We start from the raw sequence: 19807 nt of genomic DNA on the forward strand, positions 1-19807 counted from the left end.
TAGTTTTTCATATGTTTTGCTTAATGCCTGATAAAAATAAAAACAAGAAGCATATAAATATCTCTCTGCTAGCTAAAATAAAATTAAAAATATAGTATATCTGCTAATTAGGCAGAGGAAAAGAATAACTAACACGAATAAAACACATACGAAACGAATTTAATGCTGTGCAAACTTACAGGCGCAACTTGAACAGCTAAAATGGCGTCAGAGGACCCCGCGAAAAAGCAGTGGATTCAAAATTTCAAAACAAACCCAGGATTGTTGTTTTGTCATGCGACTGTGTACTTTGAGCTAGCTGGCTGGTAAATGCACTACCGAACTCCTAATTTAAAGCATTTTAATCATGGACGTAGAAGAAAAGCACAAATTGAGTACAAACGAGAAGACGGTGGAGGTTCCTAAACCGCCTTCCATCGACGATTTCGTCGTTTTGAAGCCCATCAGCCGCGGTGCCTTTGGCAAGGTCTACCTTGCACGGAAGAAGTGTAATGCACGGTTATATGCCATTAAGGTGAGCCAGTTCAATGTGTGACTAATACAGAATGGATTAATGGAACTGTCTTAGTTAAATCTACTCCTTTTTTTCTGTAGGTGATGAAGAAAGCAGACATGGTTGATAAAAATATGACGGGCCAGATGAAGGCAGAGAGAGATGCACTGGCTCTGAGCAAAAGTCCCTTCGTGGTTCACCTGTTTTACTCCCTGCAGACAGCCACCAAGATTTATCTGGTAAATACCAAATGACAAAAGATAACCACTAAGTACATATACTTAAATACAGGTTTGAATTACTTGTGCTTTACTTAATTTTTCAATTTTATTCTACTTCCTACTTCTACTGCAGTCCATTTGATAGGGAAATACTGAACATTCTATCTACTGCATTCCTCTAGCAGCTTTGCTTTCTTTCAAAATTAAAATTTTACAGAACAAACTTTAATAATACACCACATTATTAAAGATTAAACTGGTGGGGTGTAATCTTTTTGGTGTCTGACGCCTCTTAAAACCCAATGTGTAGGCTGGGCCTCCTTTCACATGTCTAGGAGTTGTTAACAACTCCACCAAATAATGATAGTTCCCTCTAAATGTCACATTGTGTTATTTAACTTTTGTAGAAAGAAACATTAACAAAGATCTGAATGTCCACCATAACTTTTAAGCTTCAGATACTTAGTGTCCTGCATTCTGGTGATGTTTTTATGCACCAATTTGTGCCTTTCTGCTTTAATTTATGCTCAAATGTTTTTGTATATGTGAAGAAAATAGAGCTGAAGAGTTAATCACTGTCAAATCGAGTTAGCAATATGAAACAATACAGTTATCAAACTGTAAATGCTGCAGTTTGAATTTCCCTTGAGATTAATAAAGTACATATCTATCTGTCTGTCTGTCTGTCTGTCTGTCTGTCTGTCTGTTTAGGATGTATGTTTTGCAGGGTGCCTAATTTGAACTGTCAGTGATTTTACATAATCATGCTGTTCTCTTTGTGTGACTGACCTTAAAGGAAAATATAAAATTGCTGTTTTTTAATAGAAAAAGGAAAGTCCTTTGCTTTAAATATTACAGAAAAAAATCCAAAAACAGAGTTGTGTATCAGAACAATGTTTTTATAAATCTGTCATCTCACATTAATCATGTCAAGATCTCTCAGATTTTTTTTAGTGTCCCATAAAGTATCTCAAACTAGCACTTGCAGCTAAAACCAGAAGGAGATAAAACTGTAATATGCTGCACTTCAGCATTATTATTATTCCAATTATGTCATACATAATAGTATATCAGTCAGAAGTACCAAACCAGTACCTTTACTTTAATCTTTTAGCTAGATTTTGCTGCTAATACTAATGTACTTTACCTTGAAATATTTTTTGTGCAGGACTTTAACTTGTAATGGAATACTTTTACACAACTTTTTTAGTGCTTTTACTTAAAGGATCTAAATAGAATAGAAGAATAGAATAGAATTTATTGCCATTTGTTACTCTGAGTCAAAATAAGAATAATTTAGCAACAATTAAAATGAAACAAGAACCCTGAAATAAATCACATTAAAGTTTAAATAAATTAAAATTACATACAGATATTAGCGTAAATAGAGTTTTTTTAAAAAACAACAACAAAAAAAAACACCTCACAACGATCAGTACAACAATGAATACTTCTTTTGACTGCTAATCTTCATTTTCTTGCTGCCGACAGGTAATGGAATACCTCATTGGTGGTGATGTGAAATCTCTCCTTCATATCTATGGGTATTTCGACCAGGACATGGCTGTAAAATACATCTCAGAGGTTGCACTGGCTTTGGACTACCTCCACCGTCATCGTATAATCCACAGGTACTTTAACGCTTTGAGCAATTCTTCAGGTGTTGTTAAATGTGTATAGCACTGACTGATCGGTCTTTATTGTGCGACATATGTTACTTTTCAGGGACCTGAAGCCAGACAACATGCTTATATCCAATGAAGGTCACATCAAACTAACAGACTTTGGCCTTTCTAAAGTCAAGCTTGACAGAGGTATGAAATCCCATCAGCTTAACACTTGAACAGACTGTGACAGTCATTAATAGTAGTATTAGTAATACTTCGTTTGCTTCATCTTTGTGCTTCTTTATCAGAGCTGAGTCTTATGGACATCCTTACCACTCCATCCTTGGCTAAACCAACAAAAGATTACTTCCGGACCCCGGGTCAAGTCCTCTCCTTAATCAGCTCCCTTGGATTTGTAAGTGAACTTATGAGATGTCACATGAAGATGTGTCCAGTTTAAATGATTCATGCATAGTTTGTGCTGCCTAGTGACTCTTTCTTTATGTCATGACATGCAGAATACGCCTGCAGGAGAAGGCAAACGTCACTGTAGTGCATCTGCTGTGTCCAGCCCCATGTCCTGTGGCAAAATAAAGCAGAAGAACACCTCTCTTGGTTCTCCTTTGATGAAGAAAAAAGATCATCTGTATTCTCCAGCTCACTGCCCCTGGAGATTGGGTATGTCATGGTAGATTTCCATAAGCTAACCTTCCGACTTTCTTTTTTCATTCATTAATCATGTGGAATGACTGATTATGCAAGGGCTGATTAATCATTTATGTATGAAAGAAAGCACAATATAGCTGCTGGTAAGATCCTGGCTGTAAAAATCATCTGCTTTATTTTCATAGGACCTAACAATAGCGTGTTTAGTCCTCATAACCTGGCAAAAAATCTGACTCCCACATTGCTGAAGACCAGAAGGAGGTTTGAGACGATGAGTGCAGGCAGCACCACCGACACTGAAGGTGGCATCAGTCCACTGTGGGAGTGTGAGGAGGTCAGTGATGGTAAACATACAAGTGGATATAATGTCTGACTCTTTAAAGATCACCTATTTATTTATTTATTTAGGATTTTCCCTTTCCTATGGGGTGTTTTTTGTGCATGTTAAAGGTCTGCATACTCTAGTCCCCCATAGAAATCGCTTACTAGCCTTACTAGCCCGAAACACCTTGTTTGAAATCCAGGCTTTTCGTCCGTTACTTATTTACAACACAATGTAACACATTTCCTTAATGCCTGCCTAGTGGCTAGTTTGGTACAACTTCAAACAAAAAATCATTAACTTTCTCTGCAGCATGCCATTATTTTCTTATCAGAGCCATTTCTGTTAGGGATATATCTCTATACTAATAGATCTGGGGTTGCTGTGTGTAACCTCTATTGCTTCATTCCGTTGATCCGGCTGACCAATCAGAGCTTTTTGTGAGGGAAGCCTTACAGACAAAGGAGCTAAAACAGAGTGTTTTAAGCAGAGGGTTATAAGAGGTGCTGCTGCAATGTACAGTATGACGAAAAATACGGTGTTTTTTGAATATTAAAGCATGTAAACCAAATCTTCTCAGCTCCAAAAATAAAATTGTAAACCTGTGTGCATAAAATGGGCTCTTTAAACAATGAGTAGGAATGTCCTGACCAACTATATTCTCCTAAAATCTTAATTTAAGTCAATTAAAATTATAGTTTGCAGTTGTTTTTTTTTTGCTCTCATTAAAAATAAATATGTTATCAGTTTCTACACTGATCCCTGAAGTTAGTTCATTGCTTGTTGTGACAGTGTTTTCCTTTTTACTTTGATAGAAAGAAAACGAGCACAACAATGACCAGAAGGCAAGAAGACAGTCTGAATCCAAGAGACCTGAACAGGACGGTGAGCCCACAAAACTGGGTACCTTTGGCTTTTCTGCTAAGGCCACAAGCGGTTTGTCCAAAAACCCAAATCAAGACCATGCTGCATTAAAAATGTCTCAATGCAACAAACTGGAATCTGTCCGTACAGCTCAGGAGAATATTTCTCTGTCAATAACAGACTGTCAACCCGTAGCTTCCTTATCTGTGAAGAGAACGTTTTCAGATTTAGAAATAAGTCCAGAGGCACGGGAAGTAAGAGCCAAGAAGCGAAATGCCGACTACAAGAGGTTCTATGAGATTCCAGAAGAGACTATGAGGTATCACACCGGCCTGACGGGAACGTTCTCCACCATCCAACTGGGCGACTTCACTGAGGGGATCGGCGTGGCTGAACATCGGCTCCCAAAGCGCTCCAGTCCCATCGCTGTGGCCAAAAGCCTGTTTTGTGAACTGGAAGAACCGGTGGAGGACGTGTTTGAAGATCCAGCCAAAGACTTGTCATGTTCCAGTTTCACATCACCTGTGAACAGCAACATCTGCAGGAGCTTGAGCCTCGACTCTGATGGATCTATGCATGAAACTTCCCTCCCTATTGACAGTCACACACCTTTCCAGCTCCACAAGTCTTCCAAAAACAGGAGTTCACCTGAAGAACAAGAGGACAATAAAGACACATCCATTGCTCAGTCACTTCCACACACCCCTGTTGCCTCTAGTGTAACCCCTAAACTGGCTCATTTAGGGCAAAGAAGTGAATCTCAGTGTTCCTTCTTCAACCGACTCCCTGATCTGGCTTGCAGTGTGTCACAGTCCCCCTTTTTCCTCAAGCCACGAAATGTCGTAGCTTTCCGCAGCTACTGCAGCTCCATTAACCGCTCCAACGTGTCGGGTGTATCTCGGCTCAGCATGGGATCTGGGGAGGCGATGGAGACGTCCACAGCTGCTTCTTATCACTCTGCATCTGGCACTGCAACACCGGTGCAGAAAAGACCCAGCTCCAACAGCTCTCTCGCCCAAGTACGTATCCAAATATGCATCTGATATGCATAAAGGTTCATTATTCTCTTTCTTAAACAGAACTGCTGTGATTAATTGAGAAGTTGTCAGCTATTAAGATAATTGTCAGCCGTTAATTAATTGGTTTAAGTCATTTTTTAAAGAAAAGGCAAACTTTCATGATTTCAGCTTCTTTAATGTGAATATTTTCTGGTTTCTTTACTCCTCCATGACATTAAACTTTAAAGCAGACGAAACAAGACATTGGGATGACACTCATTGACACTTTTCACCCAACAAGCAATCGATTAATTGAGAAAATAATCAACAATGGTAATAATCATTCTTTTCTGAGTTGTGGAATCCCTCATTTTGAGTAGACGATAGCTGCGAGCTACTGGTGCATCTTTTCAGAAGGAACGCTAATAGATAAACATCATTTACAGTCTTCTTGTTTGTCCTTGACATTAATATATGTAATATAGTGACTTCTATAGAGCTGCATAAGTTGGATGCATTGCATTGAAGCTTTGTGCAGACATTTATTTTCCTTTCTAGAACCACTGTGTGGTAAACATCTGCTTGCATGGGTATTTTGCCTTTTTTTTCCACATTTCCTTTCATTTCCCTTCTTTCTCCAGACTCCTCAGGCCATGTCGACCTCTCACACCCCCTTCAGGACCCCAAAAAGTGTCCGAAGAGGTGCGCTGCCCGTTGAGGGAGCACCCATCTTAGGAACCCCTGACTATTTGGCTCCGGAGCTTCTTCTGGGAAAACCACACGGTAAGAGAGGGAAATTCAAAATACCACTGCAGCGGTGATGAAATAGCACAGATGACGTTGTAGCTCTCGTGACAGGCATTCTCTTTGAGTTTCAGGAACGGGTCAGCGTGGTAAGTTTCTAACGGCGCTGTTGTATTTTGCAAGCGAGCATTGCATGTTCACCCAGCCTGCTAATACGCTAGAGGAAATGAGCTGATTCTTTACCCCTACCCCTCCCCATTCCCCTGCCTCCACTGTTTCTGCCCTGTGGATTGGTGAGCAAACTGTGGGCCTGATTGGAGGGAAGAGGACGGCGGTTTGAAAGTGTGGGATGATTACAAAGGTTTTAAAAAGTGGGACTTAACACTGACCTAACAGCAGGGGGATCACATTTGTTGAGGCTGATGTGCTTTTAACTGGACAAATGGTTTTTTTCCTGCTCTTAAAATCCATATGTTTTTGGGTAATCCTGACACGTTGCATCATTGGCATCATTTTTGACATTTAGCAGCGCAAAATGTCATCTAATAATAATCCATTGATCTTGCAGCTTGATTTGGATTTCATGAGCACTCAGTCTGTGGCATGAATGATCCTGTGCGGCAGTACTTCTTCATTCATCAGCTGTCTGTTTTTTTTTTTTATTAACTCCGTAATAGATGAACCTGTGCAGCTATAGAGAGGCAAAATTACTTCTTTAAAATGACCATTTTAGACAAAAATATCAAGATTTACATGTTGGATGTTGAATTTTTACACTTGATAATGACAGATACCTGTGCGCTATAACCTAAATGGACATCTGCTTATTAAAATGTGCAAATTTATTAAAATAAATCTGTAATGATTGCCTTCAGGTATTGAATGCTTCATTTATAATAACTGAATCTTTTCATCTTCAGTCTAACTTAGTTCCTGCTTCTGCCACTTCAGTACATTTATCGCGCACTCTAACAGAATCCCAGGGAAAGAAAGGTGAAGCGTTCAAAGCCGGCAGCTGTATGAAATGTGACTTTGCTTTCTTTTGCCCCCAACCAGAGTGCATGGTGGATTGGTGGGCGCTAGGTGTGTGTCTTTTCGAGTTCCTCACAGGTGTTCCGCCTTTCAACGACGAGACGCCTCAGCTCGTCTTCCAGAATATCCTCAACAGGGGTGGGTTTCTGTTCCAAAGCTCAACCACAAAATGCCTTTATTAAACAAACAACAGATTTAACATTATATCTACCCAATGTCTCTTCTTTTACCTCCTCATTATTAACCGTTATAGATATTCCCTGGCCTGAAGGAGAAGAGGAATTGTCTGTAAATGCAAGGAATGCCATTGAAATCCTGCTGACCATGGACATGACAACACGTGCCGGACTAAAGGGTGAGGACTACCTTTTGAATTTTACATTTCTAAAAGCTCATTTGGGTCCTTAGAACATTCAATTTTGCCTGATATAGATGTGATAGAGTGCTGCAGCGCTGTTAAAAAAGTGAGCTTTTGATGTAACACATCTGCCAATAAGACTTTCTGGTGAAGCTTGATGGTAAAAACTGATGTTTAAATAAACGACAGCAAAGCTAAATCCAAATTGTGAACATTTTCAGATTTTTTGAAGTTTTTTAAATAATAAAAGTAAAGAAAGGAGTGTATCTGCATGGAAAGTTAACATCAATACAACAACATACGAAAGCAAATAGTACTTTGCTGGTAGAAGAACCTAATTGAAGAAATTATCTAACACAGTAATTCGAAGCAATGTACTTTTGACACTGTGTACTCAGAACTATCTTATGGCAGTTGCTGTTCATCAAAAACTCTTTTTACATCATTGCAGCTCTACATCACACTTAAGCAACCGTTCAAAAGTTTGTGGTCACTTAGAAATGTCCTTGCTTTTGGAAGAAAAGCATTTTTTTCAATGAAGACAACATTAAATGAATAATAAATCCAGTCTAGACATTGTTAATGTGGTAAATGACTATTCTAGCTGGAAACAGCTGATTTTTAATGGAATATCTCCATAGGGGTACAGAGGAACATTTCCAGCAACCATCACTCCTGTGTTCTAATGCTACATTGTGTTAGCTAATGGTGTTGAAAGGCTAATTGATGATTAGAAAACCCTTGTGCAGTTATGTTTTTAAAAACTTTTAAAAATATAAGTATTTTTTGTCTTTTCTCCTACATTTATTTCAAGTTTAAAAAGATTCCCTTCATCACAAAGCAAGCTCAGAGATCTTTTCCACTCAAACGATGTGCAGTTTTCACACCAACTCAGCCAAAGGTTGTGCTTGTCTGAGGAGTCAGAGGTCAACAGCCTGAACGAGACGATGGCCCTTAACCCTTGTGTTTTCCTGTGGGTCAAATTGATCCGTTTTAAAGTTTGAAAATGTGGAGAAAAAATATATTTATATATTTTCACAGTGAAACTTCTGATGTCCACATTTTCAACATTTTTGATACATTTTTGAACATTTTTTTAGTGGAAAAAAGAAATGTTAAAATGTTTAAGAACATTGACAAAAAAATCAACCAAATCCAGCGAAATTCGCTGGATTTTGGTTGATTTTTTTTTGTCAATGATCTTAAGAAAATATTACAAGTTTTACTGATATATATGTAATCACTTTAGATATTTTTACTCATTTTTTGGAAGATTTTTCCTCATTTTTTGAAAATATTTACAAGAATTTTCTTGCCAAATTTGGGGAATTTTTTTAAAATAAAACTTTTAAGGGAAACTTTTAAGGAATTGTTGGAATTTTCTTCCTCAAGGTTTTGCAAATTTTCTGAGATTTGGGGGATTTTTAAAAAATTTTTGGATTTTTTTTTAGACAAGGAAACAATACTTTTTGGTGCCCGTAAATGAAGACAACAGGAGGGTTAAAGGAAATGCCTCATCTCTGAACGCCTGGTGCTCCTCAGGCTAATGTTGCTAATTTCTCACTTTCTTAGCCGCGATCAGAAATTCGCTGGAGCAATGCAGCACAGAACAGCTAAACACATGGGACTCAGGTTAAAGGCTATTTAAATTCTAACAATTAAAACCTGCTTGCTTTGAACCACCCGCAGAACTCAAGTGCCACCCACTGTTTGACGGCCTGGACTGGGACAACCTGCAGAACCAGCCGATGCCTTTCATACCTCAGCCGGAGGACGAGACCGACACCTCGTACTTTGAGGCAAGAAACAACGCTCAGCACATCGCCGTGTCTGGCTTCAGCCTGTAGAGTTACGCTCAAAATTAGTTCTTTTTAAAGTGGCACTGAATAAACGTTGGCGGTTGGTGATGTGAGAATGCTCTCGATGTTCCTGCATCACTTGCTTTCAGAATTAAGTTTATACAACTAAACACACTGTAGTGATTCTGATTATCAGTTATGATGTTTTTAAAAGATACGTTTTACATATGTGCAATCATCGATCATAAGATAGTTACGAGTAAAAGTTCTTAGAATTACTGTTAGTCTCTTAAATTAGGTTCTTCTATTAGCAAAGTACTATTTGCTTCTGCTTTATTATGTTGTATTGATGTTAACTTTTCATGCAGATACTCCTTTTTTTTTTTGCTGTAATGTCTCCGGTTATTCGCTGACTGGGTGAGCAGACCCCCTGAAGAAAAACATACTAATATATTCATAAATAATGTATTTTATATGTAAATTTTGTCAATACATTTATTTAGTGTCATAGTTTTACGTCAGGAGTGGCACTTTCTACTCCAGCAGGACTATTTTTGATGTTTTTATGTCATTTCTCTGTTAATTTTCCTTCACTTTTCCACACTACCAGTTCAACCTTGTTGCTTGTGAATTTTTAACTCTAGGAAAAAAGGAAAATACAAATAAAATGTGTTTGTAATATTATATATACTGCATTTTTATCTCTCCAAATATCAAAATGATTCCGATAAAATAAAAACTGAGCATGTCTGACAGTTAACAGACACAAAGACTGGAAACAGGCTGTTTTCATTGTGGGATTAGTTCTTTTGTTAAAGCCAGACTGGTTGTTTCTCCCAGTTTCCACCTCCTTCTGCTCAAATGCTTGCCAGCAATTGGACATATTTACTGTGCAGACATCCCAAAAACATATATATCCCAAAATATTAAACCATTTATCTGGAAAAAAATGCACATAAACATGCATGCTTTGTGAAAACTTTATTTCCAGCTGAGATTATCACATGCAAACACCGCTCTATCCACAGGCAGAGAGGGTGTGAAAGCATTAGTACATTTTCAGTAAAAAGATAAACTATCGCCTCTTTATTAAAACATAATGGCTCTGGAAAGAGATGTGCTATTGCAGATGCCAACCTCTGTAAATATGATATATATTCTACATTAATCATACACTGGGATGCAATTAAAATATTGCATTTTGATCTGTATTTTACATATATTGTATACAATTTGTATAGAGCTCACTGCTTTGCAAACAAATTTGTGATTACTATCAGTCAAACAAAAATCTTTGCACAATATTCATACAAACGTCACACGTTAAAAATTACACAACGGAAAAAAACGCGACGATCATCAAATTAGATATCTGAGCGGAAGATTCTCACCACCTCATGGCTCACTAGGTAGTATGATCGATGCTAATTTGGTCCAGAACTGCAACAGTTATGCTACAATATGTGAATGTGTGAAAAGCATAATGCCACCTAATTGTACAGTGTGAATGTACCTTGTGATGTTGAGGCACTTTTTCTATTTCGACCAAGTAGGCGTAAAAGCACAGACTGATATGCAGCAGGACGGGTGATGAGAACTCATCCTGAACCTTGTCTAACCTACGCACAACACATAGCAGTCACTTTGAACACAAACCTCACTTACGCAGCTGCAATCCGGCCAGCGACGCCTTTTACTGGAACTGTCGCTACAAGCAATAAATATTAACTTAATTAAACAGAATCTCACATCTCGGAACATTAATACATTCAATCCTCACGTCTAATCTACAGTTATTACAACATCTTATTGTAGCAGCATTACCTGGGCAACTAAAGAAAGACAACTGTGAAAAAATTTCTAATCACGTCAAGCGTTATGCTCATAAACAGCAAAGGCCCACTTTTGTGCAACAAAGCCTCAGTTCTGGAGCTAATCGAGAAGCCGCTAGTTGAACACACTGAAAATATTCCAACTGTAGATTTTCTACTTCTCAATGCAAAACCGTTTGATAAAAAGATTCCAGTACAGTGGTCATCATCTTGAAAAAGGTTGTAAGATCACAGGCTGGGAGCCCTTACATTCGTGTTCCTCTTCGATTCCACGTCCGCAGTGCAACACGCTCGAGAGGTCGCTTCCTCTCGCTCATTACTCTAGATGCCTTCTTCATAGTGCAAAAGCAAATTACTGGGCTGTGGGTCTAAGCAGGAAGTAGGGGGGAGGAGTTACAGTCGTTAGCAACCCAGCTAAATCATTTACGTGTTATCGTCTGTGCCCATGTGGTGTTGGGGTGTGAGCAGGTTCAGTTGATTCTCCTGGTAAAGAAGAACAAAAAACATGAGAAACTGGTCATTTATTAAAATAGTAGCATAGAGTAATGGGCCTATTTTTCTGTAAATTCATACCTTCTCCTCCTCTGCAAGTACAGGCGGATGAGCCACTGTACGACAAATGGCCATATAACAGCGAAGGCCAAACTGGCTGGTGAAATGTCAAAAGGCCACCAGGACGGTTTCTAGGGGGGAAAAGAAGAATCCGTATTACTGTAGATGAATTTAGCTTGTCAAAGCGATAATTATATTGCTTTAGTTCCCTAAAAATGACAATGAAACGCTTTAAACATACCCTGCTTTATCATCTATTTTACTCTAAATGGAGCCATAATTTACATAATAAACATCAGATTGTACTGAAGATGATTTGAAATTAGGTATTAGGTATTGTGAAATCCTGCTAATAGACTTCAATATAATCAGACTACTTTTTGCAAACATAAAAGTCACCGCCTGCAAGGTTTATGTCACTTTTTGGCTTCATTCTTCAGACCCAGAGGCTCCGCCCACCTAATAAATACAGTCTATGGCCAATTTAAAGGTCAAAGACGGCAAAACACAGTATCTCTTGAACTGTTTACCTGACTCTTCTTGCTAACTGGGGGTGTTACGTAAGTAGGAGACAGAGCCACTGATCTTGCCTGCAAAAAGGAAAAAATAAAAAGTTCGTGAGCTTTTGTTAGACATGAAAATAAACAGTCGGCTTCTCAATGATATATGCCCTCATTGTGCTGTTTACAGAACCAAAGTACGAACTGCTTATCTTCCCTTACAAAGCCTCATATACACACTGAAAGCTTAACTGTGTTAATTTTTACACAAACTGCCAGTTACAGAAGAGGAAAATGACTTTTTATTTCACCAGATTTATTAATAACATAATGACATAGATTTGCCAAAGCTGTGTGAGACTAAAGCTGCTTCCCTACATTGTTTTCAGACACACTAATAACAAAATCATGTTAATATGATCAGGCTGCAGCTACTTTTTAGTAGGAGGCAGTTTAATAAACGTCTTTAATGTGTCCCCAGCTAACTCTTCAAGCTTTTGGTGTAGCGTTACTTTATTTTAAATAGCAATTAAAATAACCACAATTATGTAAAAGGGAAAAAAAGCCAAATATCATTGCTTTCAGGCAGTTAATTTAACAAGTGTTCCCATCAGTTTCTTTCATCAAAACAACCCACATACATCACTTAACCCCACCCACAGCATTTATTGCTGTTAAACACTGAAAATAGTCCCAGGTAGCTCAAAATTTCAGCTTATAACTACTTGATCACTGCAAAAAATTAAGCATTTTCATGTTTTGCAGCTCAAGATGACTTATTTTTTTTTGTTCAATCAACAGCCCAAAACTTAAAGGTATTCACCTTTCTCATTACATAGGGAAGAAAACTAGAAAATATTCATATTCTAACAGGTAAAATAAATGAATTTTTGGCCTTAATGCTTAGAACAATTCATTTTTGAGCTGTTTTTGTCACCTCGAATAACCTAGTGTTTGCTAAAGATTTTTTATAATGGTACAACAAATAACTGGATGACTGGTGTCTTCCGTCGTTGTCAAACAAATGCAGTCTTTCTACGACTGAGAGGACACACTGGTCTGACCTGGCTGGCAGTGAGAGCCTCCAGCGTGTGAAGCCTCTCCAGAACGCTCTGCATGTCCTCCTGCAGTCTGGCCAATGCCACGACAATCTGCTCGTTCAGGCTCCCTCCAGGTGTTCCTGCGCCTCCCCAGTGGCCTCCGCCCGCGTTGCCACCACTGTGCACGGGCATCAGACCTCCAGAGCTGCAGCCCAGAGACCTGGAACCTAAAAATACCACAGAATTTGACTTTGCCGGCACGTGGTCGTGTGTCAGTGCCAACAGTAGAAGGTGTTAAAGGCTTGTCATTTGAAAACCAATGCCTCGTTGTAGTTACGTCTTCCAACTCCTCAGCCTGCATATAGATGTTAAATTGATCGCAGCTGGCTTTCATTTAAAATATGAAAGGTGAATTCATTACACTACTGTTAATTTTCAAAGTAAATTAGAGACAAAAATACACACGATTGCCCCTTTCAGAACATCAAACGATCTATAAAGACAATCAGGAGCTTTAAATGGTACCATACCTCGTCCTCTTCTGACCAAAGAGCTGCCTGGCACGTCCACATTCAGCCTCTGTTTCTGCGGCGCTGTTCCTCCTGCCTCTCCATCTTCCCCTCCACATCTGATGCCCTGAACGTCCTCCTGCTGCTCCTCTAGAGGCAGCAGGACGTGGTTCTCCTCCTCATCCAGGTCGTCCAGAGAGCGGTTATGCTCAGAGCACTGGAGAGGATGCACACTGAAATTAATGATTCATGGACTAAATTGCGATTCATAGATGTATGTTTTTGGGGCTTTAACTTGCCTCCTCTTGACCGAACTGGTCCACAGAATCACAGTAGACTTCGCTGTCTGAGTCACTTGCTAGGTGATGAGGTCCAGACATGTCTACACTTGGATCTGACGCAGAAAAGGGGACAAATAAAACTCAGGCTGATGCCACATTGTAATAACTAAACTGCACTGTAATTAACAAAGTGGCACGGAGGAAGTTGACTTAATTTGGAGCTTTGCGCTCGGTTTCTACAGAGCTTTTAATTTGCTTCATTAAAACTGTCCCACGAGCAGCTGATGTGTGAAGTGTTAAGATTCGGCATCTGCTGCTGAGTTGTTACGGCTCTGGGAGTGAAGCTTTGCAGATTATCTGATCACATGGTGCACGGATACACAAGCACAGACAGTCAGTGTGGGCGAGTCCTCAGTAACCATTTTGAACCAGTCAGATTGGAACGTGTTATTTTCTTTACCTGCGTGGTGCCCGTTGAGCAGAGTCTCACCGACGAAACCCTCCTGGGAGTCGTCGCTGTTCAGAGCAGCCCTGGAATGACTCCCATTTGTCATGTGTGTGACCCCGTTAGCCACTTTACCGTTTGACAGGGGAGCTTTGTGTCTCCTGGTAGAGCTCTTTTTCTTTGGCGGTGATGCTGCTGGTATAAGAAATGTCCCCAAAAGAGAAAATCGATAGGTGAATATTTTCTTTTAATCACCCCCACTTTGAAAAGAAGCAGTTTTAACAGCGTTTTTACCTTTTCTTTCCTCTTTTATCACTACCTCTTCTTCCTCTTCATCTTCCTCCTCCTCTTCCTCTTCTTCCTCATCATCATCATCATCCATATCCTCCTCGTCCTCCTGTTGCGTTTCTTCTTTTGGTTTGGGCCTGGCCGGCCGGGTCTCCAGTGTGCCATTCATTTCCATGTTTCTGACGATGCTCTTTGCGATGCTCTTTGACATACTCTTTGACGGCATTGAATTCAACATCGTGCCAAACCCTGAACAGGAAGATGGATTTCATGACGACCGCATAAATACTCAACATTAGCGCTTCCTTTAAAAGTAAAGTTAACTCAATGATCAAATGGGAATGATCATGTAGCTTGGGTTAAGTGCATAAAGAGGGTAAAAAGTTCTCAGCAGATGTATACCGTAGTTTGGAACCTTTAGCTGCAATTTCTGTAAAACTAATTCAACAACATGCATAAAACGACAGCTAATAAGCGATAAAGGATCTGCGCTACAGCACCAGACACATTCTAAACTACACCACCAGACCCAGATGTCTACACGGTAATGTACTTGCCTTCCAGTTGCCTAGCAAACTGTGTCAAACGGGCTGAGCGCATAACAAGAGGCAAATTGTAAAACAAGGTTAAGCTCCACGTTCTGGTTTTCGACACCACAAAGTGCAAGGTACAAGGTGTGAAAGTTCCACCCGGGGAGTAAAAACCCACCTGTGCTCAGGTCTGATATCTGCATGATCTTTTTCTTCTCGTCGACCAGCTCGTAGAACGGACCGAGGACCTTTAAGAGCTCCTCCACCTCATCGGTCACAGGCATCCCCTCCAGGATCTGAGTGTCAAACACAGAAGCAAAACCACCGCCAGCAATGTTAATATTTATCTTGAATCCTTAACTGACTAAGAAATGATTAAGATTATTGTTACATAATAAATAATCTGGAAGAAGAGAATTTAACAAAAACAAAACATGCCAGTTTCATTTCATCCACATAGGCTGCCATTGCTTCTTCTTTTGACATGTCTCCAAGAGAATTCCACGCATCCCTACAATAAAACAAAAAATAATCAGGGAAAAGCATTGAAATAATCAAGTTAAAACTGGTGAAAGAAGTATTGAGATCTTATGTACATATCCTGTGTAAAAATACTCAATTACAAGTCAAAGTAGTACATGAACAATCCACTACAAGTACAACCATTTAAGTACTGGCAGCAAAATGTAGTTAAAGTACCTACATAAAACTACTGGTTTGGTCCATCTTATTGATATAATATACATATATAATGCATGATTACATTATTAACAATGAAGCATGAGTACCTTTACTTAAACATGGCAGTGTAAAAATACTTAAGTACAAGGATTTTGGTATTAGCAGCAAAATGTAGTTAAAGTATCTATATAAAAGTACTGGTTTGAGCCATATTCTAGTGATATATTGTATTATACTGAAGCATCAGTGTGCCAGCAGCATGTTCCAGCTGTAGTTGCTGCAGGTGGAGGCCGTTTAAGCTACTTTAGATACAGTTTTATATCCAAGGACAACAGAAAAATCTGAGGGCTCATCACATGGTTAATGGCAGACGAAACAAAGCCCTGACACACAAATCTGTTTTGACTTTTTCTCCAGTCTGTTGTTGGTGAGATGTCATCTAAATGTTTATTGAAATGAAACCACGTGAGAGGTTTAGAGGGGGGAAAAAAAAAATAATCACAATTCGGGGGGCTATTTTTGCGCAATCTCCTTTGGTGCTGTAACACTGCAAATTCCCCCACTGTGGGGATAAAGAATTTCTTGTCACTCCGACTGCACTCTGCTTTTTGCAAGATGTCAGAGGTGAATAAGTTCTGAACAGCTGGTTTAATCTTTAACGATGTGCTGCATTTGAAAGGCTTCTTTTATTGTTCAGTGTTAGATAAGTGCAGTAAATCAAGTAACACAAAAGTGCCACTCCCTCGAAACTTAATTAATATAAAAGTTACTTTCTACCACTGCAAGTAGAGAGTAAAGAGTAAAATTTGGGTTTCAACACCTGCGTCCCAGTTTTCAGGCTTGTCCATAAGGCAAGTTTAAGGTCAGTGTGTTCTTTGCCAGCTGTGGATCAATGACTGACAGTAACTTAATCACTCATTAGAAACTGTAGCTTCCTCAAAAAGTAAAGTGGCGTGAGAGAAACTGTCCGGCGTTGTGGGTAAAAGGTCACATTCCAAGTCGCTTTGAAATGAGTCCACAGATCACCTAACACAACCTGAGACTGAACAGCGGGAGAGGCTCTTAGTTGGTGGACAGAATCTTTCTCCCACAGCGAGGTCAACGTGGGCGTGTTATACAATGTGCAAAATCCTCTTTTGTTTTGTTTGCACGATTTCCACTGGATTTCACAAACTGTTCTTGTCTCGACTTTGAAGGAAACTTATTATCCAATGTGGCAAATAATTTAATTAAATAGGGGCATGATGTTTTTCCCCACATAACAGAGTTGTCCAATGTTTACAAAAAACCTTTTTTATTTACCATTTAGCTTTGCCAACTGCATCCCAGAAGCCCGGCCGAGGTATATTGCACGATCCCACAGTGGCTTGTTTATAGTAACTGTAGAACTTGAGCATCATGTCGTTGGAGGGCTGAAAAGGGCCTGGGGAAAGAAAATGTAATTATACAAAAGGAGCTGCACTGTGTATGTGCAATATAAACATTTAGCTACTGTTATTCTTGCTGCTTCTATCTCTTGCAAATCAGTTGGAGACCCGCTCCAGTGAAAATCAAGGTTTTTTTTACATTCAGGGATCCAAATAGGTCTAAACAATACGGAACAAATATAAAAATGTTGGTCTGATTTTGGCTGCAGTTTGCAAAAAAAATCATGTTCTCTTACATCTTGAGAAAATTATTTGTAAGGTTTGACATCTCTGTAGCACCACAATGCCACATTTTTTTAAAGGAGTATGTTATGACATATTTTATCTTTCTCAAAACAAATTTAATCTCTTGCAATTTGGATATTGCAGTTAGCTATATTGTGATTATTAGAATGCATTTTTTGCATTTATTTTCTACTGAAACAAATATAACAATGATTGTTTTCTGCTGCAAAACAAGTATGTTCCCTTCATGCATAACAAGTATATTTCTACACATTGCTTAACGCTTTTCTCAAAAAAAATGTACCTCCTGCAATTTGGATATTGGAGTTAGCCATATTGTAACTGCTAGAAAAGTATTTTTATTTTATTTTTTCTTGATAGGTCACTTCTGCTGCAGTTTTTACCAAACAAACACATTCCTTTACATCTGGAGATAATAATAAGTAGGCTTAAGCACCTCTGTAGCACCACAATACGTCACTTAAAACAGGTAAGTTATGACACATTTTACTTTTCTCAAAAAACTGCAGCTCCTACAATTTAAATATTACACTTAACCATATTGTAATTGTGAAAATAGCAATGTTTAATTTATAATAAACTTTATAATAAATAATAAATTTATAATAAACAATAAAATTTATAATAAACAAACAGAAAAATTATGATTTTTGCTGCAGTCTGTACAAAATAAGCATGTTCTCGTCCATTTGGAGACAATCATCTGTAGCACCACAATATTTAATTTTTAAAGGGTATGTTCTGGCAAATTTCACCTTTCTCAAATAAAATGCAGCTCCTGCAATTTGGATATTGCAGTTAGCCATATGTCATCTTCATTTGTAATAGATATGTTATGACCTTTCTCAAAAAAATGCAAGTCCAATTGCGCTTAGCTGTATTGTAGAAGTTTAATAGTGTTTGAGCGGGGTAATAGGTGAGCTGGTGTGCTTGAGCTGCAGATATCTGAAAAGCATGCATGGACAGATAAAGATCTGCACATTCTATGGGAAGTAAATGATGTAGAGTTGCATCTAAGCCATTTTAAGGCATGAATAGATCAATTTAATGGGGGAAAAATAATCTAAATATGCAACTTTGATACACTGACATGAGTTTTTAGAAGTTTAGTCAGTGTTATAGAGGGACTCTTGACTGTTATTACACTGTAATGTGCTGCTGCAGGAGGAAAAAGCCTGCTCTGGTGGCTGCTAGTAAAGTGGATTACTCAAATCGCACAAGATCCAAAGCAGACCCAGCTGCTGCACCTCACCCCAACCAGGTCCGAACAACCCCTCCGTCTCGGACTGGTTAAACTGGCCCGAATGAGAGCTTTGAAAACCGGCGTGCCCACTCACCATCGGGGGGCAAACTCTTGATCACTTTGACGGCGGCTTGAAACCTCAGCTGGGTCAGACGCCCCTCATCCGCCGTACTGACACTCTCCACCTCCATGGCGTCGCTCGGGAGCAGCTAGCAAAACAAAAACCTGCTTGACAGTAAACAAACACAATCACTGCAGTGCGAGACAAACAACAACAACAACAACAACAACAGCAATGTGCCGTCAGAAGCGCACGTTTACGTTAGCATTCATACTCGCACTTAATAGCAATGTCAGCTCGTTAAATTGTAGTTTTTTTGCGCAGCGAAGCCAAGCTAGCTAAACTTGTAAGTTAGTATTTTGACCACCAGTAGGAGGAGGTTGAGCCAGTTGTGTATCTAGGACAGTCCACGTCGTGTGCGACACAGCTCCAACGGCCCTCGTTATTTGTGCTAAATGCTAACTACGCTTGCTAACTTTTGAAAAAAAGCGACGTTTCTTACCGTTAAAAATACCGGCCTATCTGTTTGTCAGAAGGCGACTTGTCTTTAGCCTTCGACCAGACGCCATGTACAGTATTATAAAGCCTAACACAAGCGAACTCTGGGATTTGTAGTTTTTATACTCGAAAGCGACAATTCCTACAAAGTCCACAATCCTCCGCTAATAGATTCACTGGAAATGTAGTTTCAACTCCAGCTAGCGGGTTTTAAGGAGACACAAAATTTTTATTAATTAAGCAAGAAGGGTGTTGAGAAGTAAAAAATATGAAATTTTATCTTAGTCAAATGTTATCGCTAAAACATGCACTAACTGTAGTTTCCGTTCTTTGAGTGTAAAACTACACTTCCCAGCATGCTCTAGTCAGGATCCATGTTTTTTAATTCGGTTGGAAGAATGATAGGCGGACGAGTGAAAAAAGCAAGAGCGCTCACTATGTCTTTGTTTTTGAGGACCACAACCGTCTGATCTAGAATTTAAATTAGGCTAAATAAGGTTTAATTTTATTTTCTGAGTTAACATTTTTTTTTATCAGTAACAAAAATATTAGACTTTGTAATCGAGTTCA

General features: G+C 39.0%; 2 protein-coding genes across 5 annotated transcripts; one reads left to right on the forward strand and one right to left on the reverse strand.

The window, feature by feature from the left end:
* The first annotated feature begins 207 nt into the window (after positions 1–207).
* mastl (microtubule associated serine/threonine kinase-like) lies at positions 208–9788 on the forward strand. Of its 2 annotated transcripts, XM_035949748.2 has the most exons (13): positions 208–514; positions 595–732; positions 2206–2345; positions 2440–2528; positions 2630–2736; positions 2840–2999; positions 3173–3321; positions 4125–5192; positions 5813–5954; positions 6050–6064; positions 6972–7085; positions 7201–7302; positions 8995–9788. In XM_035949748.2, the coding sequence occupies exons 1-13, from the start codon at positions 347–349 to the stop codon at positions 9150–9152; spliced, it is 2550 nt and encodes an 849-aa protein (XP_035805641.2). In that variant the 5' UTR covers positions 208–346; the 3' UTR covers positions 9153–9788. The 2 variants fall into 2 exon arrangements, with proteins under 2 accessions (XP_035805641.2, XP_023129576.2); XM_023273808.3 differs by lacking the exon at positions 6050–6064.
* Positions 9789–10070: 282 nt separating this feature from the next.
* On the reverse strand, positions 10071–19369 carry acbd5a (acyl-CoA binding domain containing 5a). 3 transcript variants are annotated; one of them, XM_055007328.1, is made up of 14 exons: positions 19242–19369; positions 18773–18903; positions 17065–17185; positions 15520–15592; positions 15260–15377; positions 15109–15141; positions 14558–14800; positions 14279–14455; positions 13837–13931; positions 13559–13754; positions 13053–13255; positions 12019–12078; positions 11510–11619; positions 10071–11419 (listed from the first exon to the last, which is right to left on the reverse strand). In XM_055007328.1, the coding sequence occupies exons 2-14, from the start codon at positions 18867–18869 to the stop codon at positions 11407–11409; spliced, it is 1539 nt and encodes a 512-aa protein (XP_054863303.1). In that variant the 5' UTR covers positions 18870–18903; positions 19242–19369; the 3' UTR covers positions 10071–11406. The 3 variants fall into 3 exon arrangements, with proteins under 3 accessions (XP_054863303.1, XP_054863302.1, XP_023129588.2); XM_055007327.1 differs by having other exon boundaries at positions 14279–14458; XM_023273820.3 differs by lacking the exon at positions 15109–15141 and having other exon boundaries at positions 14279–14458.
* Positions 19370–19807: the final 438 nt, after the last annotated feature.

The sequence above is a fragment of the Amphiprion ocellaris genome, chromosome 22 (genome assembly GCF_022539595.1).
Source record: "Amphiprion ocellaris isolate individual 3 ecotype Okinawa chromosome 22, ASM2253959v1, whole genome shotgun sequence".
In the NCBI taxonomy this organism is placed as follows: Eukaryota; Metazoa; Chordata; class Actinopteri; family Pomacentridae; genus Amphiprion; species Amphiprion ocellaris.